The following is a 10,442-nucleotide window of genomic DNA, read 5'->3' as shown; positions in this document are numbered from 1 at the left end:
GCGCGCTGCCCGCCTAGCTGGCGGCGTTGAGCGTCTGAAACTTCTCGCGCAGGTTCCTGACGAGGCCGTGGCGGGGGGCGGCCGGGAGGTCCCCCCAGGCGGCCGGCTGCGCGGCCGGCTCGGCTTGCCGCCGGCGGTATGCCTCCGAGGCCTGGTAGGCTTTGCAACGCTCCGCCACCGCCTTGAGGCAGATCTTCTCGCGGGTGGTGGGCGAACGGATCTGCACGTAGCTCTCGGGCTCGGCGGCCGGTGGCACCCGCTCCAAGACGAGCACGCGTTGGCCGGCTGCGCCCAGGGCGGCCTGAGCCGTGACGCGCAGAGCCCCGTCGCTGTCGTTGCGCTGGTGCTTGCGGGCACCGGCTTCGGCGCTCCGGCTCCGGCCGTTGAGCCGCTCCGCTCGTGGCCCGCTTTTGGCCGCCGCTCGCCCGCTGCGCCCCGGGGCCTCCGTCACCTTCTCGGGGGCCGAGCGGCTGCGGTTGACCGGCGGCGGCCGGCGGGGAGCGGAGGCGGCGGCGGCGCCGAAAGCCGCGTACTTGGAGCGCAGCTCCCGCACGTCGGGCCAGGCGAAGGTCTCGGCGCCGGCGGGGCTCAGCGGGCTGCGGGAGGCCAGGCTGCCCGGCGAGGGCAGGCGGGGGCTGCCGGAGGACGGGCTGGGGGAGAAACGCCGCGGCGAGGTGGCCGCCGGCCGCTGCTCGTGGATCACCACTTGCTCGTAGCTGGGCGGCGCCAGGGCCGATTTCGGCCCACCTGGAGGAGGACGCAGCGAGGTGAGGCGGGTAGCGAGGAGGACGGCGCCGCTCGCCCGCGCGGGGCTCCGCGTCCCACCTGCGCTCGGGGGCTCGGGCTGGCGGCGGGGGGCCGCCGCGCTCAGCCGCAGGTCCTCCTCCAGCTGCGCCAGGCACCGCCGGGCGCCGGCGCGGCAGTTCTTGATGCGCAGGCTGTACTGGCGCGCCAGCTGGTACACCTTGGTGCCGGGGCGCTCGGCCGCCTCGCCGGCCAGCTGCAGCAAGCGCGGGTGCGAGGCCGGGGGCTGCGGCGGCTCGTCGGCGCCCGGCTCCCGCGGCGGGCTCCGGCCGGCGGCCTCCTCGCCGACGGCGCTCAGGTCGTCCTCCTCGAGGATGAGCAGCGGCTCCAGCCCGTTGTCCCGCCGCGGCGCTTCCGCCTCTCGCCACCCGGCGGAGGGCGGGCGGAAATCCTCGGCCGCCTCCGGCTGCGCCGCCGGGGCGGCTTTGGGGCCGGCGGCCAGCACCCAGACGGCGGTGCGGGCGCCGGCCCCGAGCCCGCTGGTGTCGCACTCCGAGGGCGGCCGGGGCGGGCCGTCGATACGGAAAACGGAGTTCCTCACCAGCCCCTTGGGGATGTAGGAGAGGCTCTCGCGGCGCTTGATGCTGAAGCTGGCGTCCTGGTGCTCGGCGTGGTCGTAGTAGCTCTTGATCTTATCGAGCAGCAAGCGGTCTTGGGTGGAGAGCAGCGACTCCTTCCTGGGGCAGGGCGCGGGGTCCGGCGAGGCCGCGGCGCTGCTGCGCGGCGCCCCGGGCTCGCCCTCCTCGCTGGCCGGGAGCGGGGGGCAGCTCTGGCCGTCGGGGCCGCTGCCCTCCAGGCTGAGCAGGCTGCCGCTGCGGCTGGGCAGGCGTGGCGGCGCGCCGCCCAGCGCTGCCCGGCCCTCCTCCGGCGCCAGGCTGCTGCGGCGCGAGAAGCTGCTGCCGAAGCGCTCGGCGATGACGCTGGCCTGGTCCAGCACGGAGGGCGGGAGGATGCTGTTGGGAGCGTGCAGGGCTCGCTCTTCCTCCTCTTCCTCCTCCTCCTCCTCGCTGCTCAGGGTTCGGAGATCCTCCGCCGTCTCCGGGAGCTCCCCGTCCAAACCCGGCTCCGGCACCACCTCCGGCTGGCCCCGCTCGTGCCGGCCAGGCAGCGGCGACTCCGGCGTACCCGTCGCCTCCGCATCCGAACAAGGGGGCTCTTCGGGGTGCTCGGCCGCCACCGCAGGCACCCCCAGCACCTCCCCATCGGCCTGCAGAGGGGCAGACAGGTGGGGGTGCCAGGGCCTGCTGCACCACCCGTGGGTCTCCCCCCCAACCCCGGACCGGGACCGCGCTGACCTCCTGGCTGGCACCGGCGGTGTCCACGCTGCGGCGTTTCTCACAGCTCCCCGGGCTTGGGCTGCTCGGCCTCTTGCAGGCCTTGGGCCCCTCCGGCACCTGCGGGTGCCCCGGCGCCTGGGCGAAAGCAAACGCGGGGCGTTTTGGGCTGGAGGGCACAACACCCACCCAGGGCGGCTCAGCTTGGGTCGAGCGGGACTGCCTGGAGCGGTTAGTCCCGGCCGAGCCACCAGCCGAGTTAGGACCCCCCACCCCGCCTACCCCGGCCAGCCGCCCCAGGAACGGGGCTGGGGTGCCTGGGGAGGGCGGCCGGCACTCAGCACCCAGCTGCCACGCAGGACATGGGTGGCGAGACCTCGCCGGGCCAGCGCGGGGCAGGAGCCAAGCATTCACTGGCAGGCAGCGGCTACCTGCTCATCCCGGGGGCTCGCGGGCACGCCGTCGGCGCTGGGCAGCTCCTCCCGGTGATCCTCGCCGAAAGCCTCCTCCTCCTCCTCCTCTTCCTCCACGACTCCCCCAGCCGTCGCCCAGGCCCTGGGGTGCTGCAGGGGCTCCCCCGCCTCCAGGAAGGCTCCGTCGCTGCCCGCGTGCTGTTCGGGTAAAAGCAAGGATCGGCCTCAACGTCACCGTGGCAGGGCCAGGCGGCCCCGCGCCTCCCAGCGGCGTGCGTGCCAGGCCCGGCGGACACCAAGGACGCCCCGCCGACCCGTCCCGTGTCCCCCGGCCTTACCTGGAGACCTGCCGGCCGCACATGGAAGAGAGAAGAGCGGAGATTAGCGGAGCGGGGGGGGGGGTCACAATGCCCAAAAAGCGCCCGCAGACTCGCGCTACCCACCGGTCGCTGCCTGCCTTTGCGCAGGGCACCCTTAGCTGGGCAGCGGGACCTGGGTGCCCCTCTGTGCGACCACGGGGCCCCTGCAACCCACCCCTGACCCCCAGGTGCCCGCGTGGGCCCTGCTCACCTCGCTCCCCCAGCTGCTGCAGGATCTGCTTGGCGGGCTCTGCGGGGAGAAGCAGGGCGTCAAGACCGGGCCGTGGCGGTGGCCCTCCAAGCTGTCCCCAGACCCGCAAAGTGCCACCGACCGGGAACCAAGCCCCGCACCTAAAAAGTCCCCTTTGTGCCAACCTTGCCATGCCACCCTTCTCCGGAAAGCTACCAGGACTAGCACAGCCCACCGGGGTCCCCGGGCGCATGGGGACGTTAGCTCTGCCCCACCGTCCCCGCTGTCCTATCACCACCACCCCCCCCACCCCGCCCCGGGCACGTTCGCACCCGACTGCCTGCGCCCGGTGGGCCCGTGCAGCCTGTCCGGCAGCGTCTCCGCGCGGTCCCGATGCTGGAAGGGCTCTGAGGACGGGAGAGACACCCGTTAGCCCGGGCCCCCCGGCACCGAGTGCCCGCGTCCCCGCGCAGCCCGCGTCCAGCTTCCCGCGCGGAGGCGCCGCCGGGAAGCCCTGCCTCAAGCCGTCCACCTCCCCGTCCTCTCCGGCGCGCAGACCGACCTGGCATGGCCTTTGGGACAGCAAAACCGCCACCCAAGACCGGCAGAGGCGGAGGCCGTGCGCGGCGCCGCCACGGAAGCGGGAGCGCCCCACGGGGCGCCGCGCCACGTAGCCCTCACCTGACTGCCGGCGGCCCTGGCGCGGCTCGCCGGAGGTCTCGTCCAGGGGTTGGCAGGACCAGCTCTTCTTCAGGCGCTCGGGGCTGTAGCGGGGCAGGCGCGGGGGGTCTGCGGGGCACACAAGGCAACGGTGAGGCAGGGAGGCGCGCCGGGGGCAGGAAGGGGGCTGGGGCCGGGGGGGGGCGCGGGCGGCACTTACAGAACAAGTCCATCTCCAGGATGGCTTCTTTGGCCTGGCACGGAGGAGGGAAGGAGAGAGGTGGGTGGGCGAAAGCCACCTGGGGCCACCCTCCCCACGGCCATCCAGGCCGGCGGGGACCTCACCTTCTGGGGGATGATGGCGTGGTGGTTCTCCAGGATGAGCCGCTTGATGTGGTGGGTCCACACGCGCTTCTCCTCCCCGCTCTTGGCCTGCGGGGCAGGGCGGGCCGTGGGGCAGGGCCGTGGGGCTCGCCAGGCCCCGCCGGCCCCTTCCTCGGTCCCCGTCGTGCCACGCTGGCCTACCTGCAGGCTGTACTGCTGCTTGATGTGCTTGTAGTGAGCCACGCTGAAGCACAACGAGTCCCGCGTGCTCTCGATGAGCATCAGAGAGGAGCACTGCGGGGAGACACCGTCAGCCCCCCGGCCGCCCCCTCCATCCCTGCGCCAAGACCTGCCCACAGCGGGCAGCGCCAGCCCGACCGGGGGACGAGGAAGGCCTCGGGCTCGTCATCCCCGCTTGCAGCCACGGCTGGACGCGAGGCCACGGCAGGCGCTAGGTCCCAGCTGCAGCGGCCCCGTGGGACCCGCCACCATGCCGGCACCCACCGGGATGTGGTTCTTGTAGACGTAGTGGTCTCCGCGACGCTTGGTGATGAGCAGGGCCTTGTCGAAGAGGAAGAAGGCCCGTTCGTTGCGTACTCGCTGCACCCGGAAAGTGCCCTCCAGCACCAGCTCCCCATACGTGGTCAGGTCTGGCCCCTTCCAGTTCAGCAGCAGCGACTGGATCTCCTACAGGGCCCCAAGGGACGGACACATCAGTCGACCTGTGGCCAGCGTACGCCACGGGGACCCCGGGGTCCCCCCGTCCCTCACCTGCTGGCGGATGGCGTGCTCGTGCTTGCGCTTCATGTCATTGATGTACCAGGCCACGCAGGTCATGGTGTCAATGGCCTCCACCACCACCTCGTAGTCGTCCCCCGACTTGTGCTCAAAGTGCTTGGCGATCTCCTGGGGGAAGAGTCCGGCGCCCGTCAGGAGGGCTCTGCCGGCACCGCTGCCCTGGGTGCTCGTGCCATGCCCGACGCCTGCGTAGCGGCAGGGAGATGCACCGTGCCGGGCGCCCAAACTGCCCGGGGACCGTGGCATGCCGGGGCAACAGGCCCCGCCGACCGTGCCAGAGGGACGTGCCACGCCGGGTGCTGGGGGAAGGCGCCACGGTGGGTGACCCGGCCAGACGCTCGCGCCCTGCTGAGCGCTTGGGCTGTGCCGGGGGTCCGGTCCGGACCATGCCGTGGCCGGGAGAGCGCCCGGATCGTGCCAGGCGCCCGCTCACCTGGAGCAGCAGGTGGTATTTGAGGATCCTCTGGACAGGCTTGAGCAGGTAGGCGCCGAGGGGCAGCGCGTGCCGCATCTGCTCCTGGCACTCGCGGAAGAACTTGGCCTGCTGCTTGTTCCTCATGCACTCGCTCAGGGCCGCCACCGAGCTGGGGACGGGCAGCAGGGCGGGGGGGAGGGGGGGAACGGACGCGCGGACCCGCTTAGCCTCGCGCCGGGGGGGCCGCCCCGACGCAACGACGGACGCCCGGCCCAGCCCCGGCGCCGGCCTGCGCCCCCACGCGCACTCACTTGGGGTAGTTGTTGCAGTACTGGGTGTAAATATTGAACTCCTGGCTCTGCGGGGAGGGAGGGAGCGAGGTGAGAGCCCGGCCCGGCCCGCCGGCCGCCCGCGCCGGACCCATCGGCGCGGAAGCCCCCTTACCCGGGTCACGAAGCAGACGGCCACGGCTACGGGGTCGTGGTCGCAGCCGTCCAGGTTTTGCAGCAGGTTGCTGGGCGGAGAGAGAGCAGGGTCTTAATTGGGGGGGGGGGGACACAGGAGCGCCCCAGGACGGGGCGAGAGCGGTGAGGCCGCGGCGTGGCCCCTCACCCCGCCGTCAGGCCTGCGGGCAAGGAGCTGCGGGAGGTACCGCCGGGAGAGCCGCGGCCACTCACCTGCTCAGCTCGTAGATGTCCTCGATGTTGCCGAAGAGCGCGCTGACCTGCTCCGGCCGCAGCAACGGCTCCTCCGCGTCGATGATCTTACCCAAGTAACCCTGCCGGGCGGCCGCAGTCGGACCACGGCGCCGGCGGAGGGGTGTGTGTGTGGGGGGGGGGGTCCGTCCCCAACCAAACCCCGTCCCGGCGCCGCCTGCGGACACCCCCGCAACGGCCGAGCCGCTCACCTCCACGATGCCGCGCAGGTCCCGGGCGTAGGTGCGCTCCGACTCCACGATCTCCAGCACCACCCGCTCCAGGTAGCCGGGACGGGCGCCGCGGGGTGCCGCCGGGCGCCCGCCGCGGGGTGCCCGCCAGCTGGCCGGCGACGCGTTGTTGTTGTTCCTGTTGCCCGGCCCGCCGGCCCGCTCCTCCAACCCGTCTCCGGCCGCCTCCTCCATGGCCAAGCCGGCGGCCGGGGTTCAGAGCCAGGCGCCGCGGCCGGGTGGCCGCCGGCATGTCGGCATCTCGGGGGCCGCCGGCCCGGCCTGCGGGGAGACGCGGGGCGCCGCACGTCAGGCCCCCAGACGTTTGGGGAGGAAAGGGGGGTGGTGGTGGGGGGGGGGATGAAGAGGATCCCACCCCTCTCCAGGCCCCGGACCCCGGCCGGGCCGTGGCGAGGCCCGAGGCGCTCGGAGGCCAGACCCGAGGGTGACCTCGCGCTCTCCCCCCTCTCTCCACCTCCGCCTTTCGGGGCTCCCTTCCCTCTTACCCCCGAGCGGCCCGAGGAGGAGGAGGAGGAGGAGGAGGAGGAGCGCGGGCAGGCGGGCGCCGCCGCCGGGCAGAGGCCTCGAGGGTGCCGGGCCGCCAACCGGTCAGGCCGGTTCGCCTCGGCTCCTCCCCGGCGTTTCGGGCCCTACCGGGAGGTTGGGGAAAGGGGGGGGGGGTCCGTTCCCCTATTTTGGGGGGGGGGGGCGGTGGGTGCCGTCTGGGCGGGAGGAAGACGAAGGAGAAGGCCGCCGGCGGGTCGCCGTCCGGCCTAATCGGCTCAAGGCGCCGACCTGGGGGGGGATTTAGGGAGCCGGGCCGACGTCACCGGCAGACGGGGGCGGCCGGGGCGGGGGGGGGATCGGCCCCGTCCCGCGGCGAGGCGCGTCGGGCGCTTCCCGCCTTCGACGCCTGTCCGTGGGTCGGGAGCGGGAAGGGAGGCGGCGGCGAGCTGGGGGCCGGAGGACGGAGATCCCGCCGGAGCAGCCCCATAAGACGGGGCGTTGTGGGGTGGCTGGGAGGGGGGGGGATCGCCGCTCAGCAGGCGTTTCGGCCCCGTCCCCCCCCCAACCCCGGCCGCCCTGGCAGAGCCACGACGGCCGGCCGGTCCCAGGGCCGAGGCGTCCCGGACGTGGGGGGGGGGGGGGGGGGGGGGCGGAAGCAGAGGTGGTGGTGGTTTGGGGGGGGGGGTGGCGAGGGGTCACCCCCACGTTAGGCACCCGGCCGGCTCCGTCGAGCCGAGCTGCACCCCCCCACCACCACCCCGCGCGGGGGCCGCCCAAGCCGCTTAATCCCGCCGCGTGGACGTGGGGGGCGCGGAGTGGGGTGGGGGTGGGAACGACCCGTCCCACCGCAGCACCGTCGGGACGAGCAGAGGGGGTGGGGGTGGGGGGGGCGGCGCACCCCTCGCCGGCCCCGCCGCGACCCACGGCCACGCCGCGGGGCAGCCCGCCGCCGCCGCCGCCAACACCGCCGCCCCCCTCGGGGCGCGCGCGCGCCCGCGCGCCCCCCGCCCCGCGCGCGCGCGCGCCCGCGCCGCACTCACCCCGCGCCGCCGCCGCCGCCGCCGCCGCCGCCCGGGCCGTGCCCGTGCCCGCAGGAAGCGGCGGACGAACGAGCCGCGGGAGGCGGAGACTGTGACCGCCCCGCCCGGGCCGCTCCGACCTCGCCCCGGTACCGGACACGGCGCTGTCGCGGTTATGGTGTCCCGGACACGGTCCCGTGGGGAGCGAGGGTGGGGGGGGGGGAAGCGGTGCCGGCACCCACCCGGGCTGGGGCACCCTGGCCGTGTCCCTAGGGGGGACCCACGGCCGTCTCCGCGGGGGTGCCTCTAGGGGCTCGGGCGTCCCACCGGGGTCCCTGCCCGCCCCAGGGGACGTGGGCACCCACACAGGACCCCCACCCCAGGGGATGTGGCACCTCCCTGGGGTCCCTTCCCCAGGGGACGTGGGCACTTCACTGGGGTCCCTTCCCCTGGGGGACGTGGGCACCCGAACAGGGTCCCTGCCCCGAGCTGTGGGCACCTCACTGGGGTCCCCACCCCAGGGACATGGGCACCCAGATGGGGTCCTTTCCCCGGGGCACATGGGCACCTCACTGGGGTCCCTTCCCCAGGGGACACGGGCACCTCACTGGGGTCCCTTCTCTAGGGGACACGGGCACCTCACTGGGGTCCCTTCCCCAGGGACACGGGCACCCAGATGGGGTCCCTTCCCCAGGGGACACAGGCACCCAGACGGGGTCCCTTCCCAGGGGACATGGGCACCTCCCTGGGGTCCCTTCCCCAGGGGACGTGGGAACCTCACTGGGGTCCCTTCCCCAGGGGACACAGGCACCTCACTGGGGTCCCTTCCCCAGGGGACACGGCCACCCAGACGGGGTCCCCGCCCCGGGGGACACGGCCACCCAGCCAAGATCCCCGTCCATGCGGGGTGCCCCACCAGAGCCGCCACCGGCGCGGGCACGTCCCCCGGGGCCAGAGGTGGGTGCTGCGACAGCCCTTGCCGCTACCCAGAGCATGACGGCGGGGGGGGTGACGAGGAGGAAGCTCCATCCCGGGAAGGGGGCCAAGTCGAAAGCCCCCCGGGCGGGGGGTGGGGGGGACCCGGAGGGGGCGAGGTGCCCAACCGAGCAGCCCCGCGGCACCTGCCACCGCTAGAATGGGGCCATTCTGCCGGCGGGCAGACAGAGGGCTTTGTGCCGCCGGGCGCCGCGCTCTCGCCTTCCCCGCTCAAAGGCAGGATTGTTCAGGGCCTCGTGCTCCCTCTGACCCCCCCCCCCCAGTGCCAGCTCCCCCGGGGAGGTGTTGGGAGTGTGGTGGTGGTGGTGGGGGGGGGCGCTCACCCACCTTTCCCGGCTCGAGCAAAAGCGCATTTTTGGTTTTGTTTTTTTTTTTTTCGCAAAAGCAAAAGTGCTTTTCCTCGTGGCGCCCATCACCGTGGTATCATGCCTGCTCCCCCCCCACCTGTCCCGCCCCCAACCTCCCGAAGGTCACAGCCGTCCCTTTGCCCTTGAGCTCAGCTCCCGCTCAGCCTGGTGTTATAGGGGTGGCGGGGAGGGGAGGGGGGGGGATCCAACTCAGACCCCCCCCCCCACCCCCGGGCGGGTTTAAAGCTTTCGTGGGGAGCGGGACAAGCCGAGCGCCGCCCAGGGACGAGCGATTTGCTTCTACCTGAAACTCGAGCGGCCCTCGACAAAGCGGGAGCGCGAAGGGTCGCGCCTTATCTCCCGCGCGGACGAGGCCGGGGCGCGCGATGAAGGCTACGCGCTCGCCCCGCCCGCCGAAAACGTTTTTGGGGGTTTTTGGGTTTTTTTTTTTTTTTTTTTTTTTGCATCTGTTATTAGCAGCGGACGATTTGCAAGCTAACGCGGGCCTCCTGCCCGCGCGGCGCAGCGGCGGAGCTTGGGCGATTTGCCCGGCGAGGCTCGGCAAGAGGAGGGCGCGCGACTCGACCCCGAACCCCGCAGCAAACCAAACGGCGCTTGCCGCAGCGGCGCCGCGCAGCCGGATGCGCGAGGGGCGTACGGGGCGTTTCGGCGCGCGCGTCCCCGTGCCTTCTCCCGCCCAGCCCTACGCCGGGGCGCGTCCCCATCTTGTGGGTCCCGGCTCCTCTCCCCCAGGCTCCAAACCCCTCTCCCCGGCTACGGTCCCCCTCCTCCTGGCCCCCTTCCCCAAACCCCATATCCCAACACCTCTCCCCCCTGCGCTCGCCCCTCTGCCCCAGGCCCCAGCCCCTCTCCCCTGGCCCCCTTCTCCCAGGCCCCATAACCCACCCCTCTCCCCAGCCCCTCTCCCCTGGCCCCCTCCTCCCAGGCCCCATAACCCAGCCCCTCTCCTCTGGCCCCCTCTCCCCAGCCCCCTCCTCCCAGGCCCCATAACCCAGCCCCTCTCCCCTGGCCCCCTTCCCCAGGCCCCATAACCCACCCCTCTCCCCAGCCCCTCTCCTCTGGCCCCCATCTCCCAGCCCCTCTCCCCCAAGCCCCATAACCCACCCCTCTCCCCAGCCCCTCTCCCCTGGCCCCCTTCCCCAGGCCCCATAACCCAGCCCCTCTCTCCTGGCCCCTCTCCCCAGCCCCCATCTCCCAGCCCCTCTCCCCCAGGTCCCTTAACCCAGCCCTCTCCCTCAGCCCCTCTCCCAGACCCCCTTCCCCATTTCCCAGCCCCTCTCCCCCTGCCTCGGCCCCTGCTTCCCCCCACCCCCACCCCGTTCTGCCCGCTTCCCGTGGTGCCCCGCGGCGCCGCTTTCCCGTGATGCCCCGCGCGGCGGGCGGGCGGGAA

The 10,442-nt window shown here is 73.6% G+C and overlaps 1 protein-coding gene across 1 annotated transcript; it reads right to left on the bottom strand.

Moving 5' to 3' along the window:
- Window positions 1-2: 2 nt before the first annotated feature.
- PLEKHG3 (pleckstrin homology and RhoGEF domain containing G3) lies at window positions 3-6,444 on the bottom strand. Its single transcript, XM_068944092.1, has 17 exons — window positions 6,145-6,444; window positions 5,915-6,015; window positions 5,682-5,751; window positions 5,549-5,595; window positions 5,256-5,406; window positions 4,796-4,930; window positions 4,529-4,711; window positions 4,226-4,318; window positions 4,046-4,132; window positions 3,921-3,954; window positions 3,722-3,829; window positions 3,373-3,447; window positions 2,830-3,100; window positions 2,510-2,717; window positions 2,100-2,216; window positions 826-2,011; window positions 3-747 (listed from the first exon to the last, which is right to left on the bottom strand). Exons 1-17 carry the CDS (start codon window positions 6,355-6,357, stop codon window positions 14-16), a joined length of 3,813 nt encoding a protein of 1,270 aa, XP_068800193.1. The 5' UTR covers window positions 6,358-6,444; the 3' UTR covers window positions 3-13.
- Between the last annotated feature and the right edge of the window lie 3,998 nt (window positions 6,445-10,442).

Source organism: Struthio camelus, chromosome 5 (assembly GCF_040807025.1).
Source record: "Struthio camelus isolate bStrCam1 chromosome 5, bStrCam1.hap1, whole genome shotgun sequence".
Taxonomy (NCBI): Eukaryota; Metazoa; Chordata; class Aves; order Struthioniformes; family Struthionidae; genus Struthio; species Struthio camelus.
Note: the sequence above shows the minus strand (reverse complement) of the source record. Positions and strands in the feature narration are given on the sequence as shown.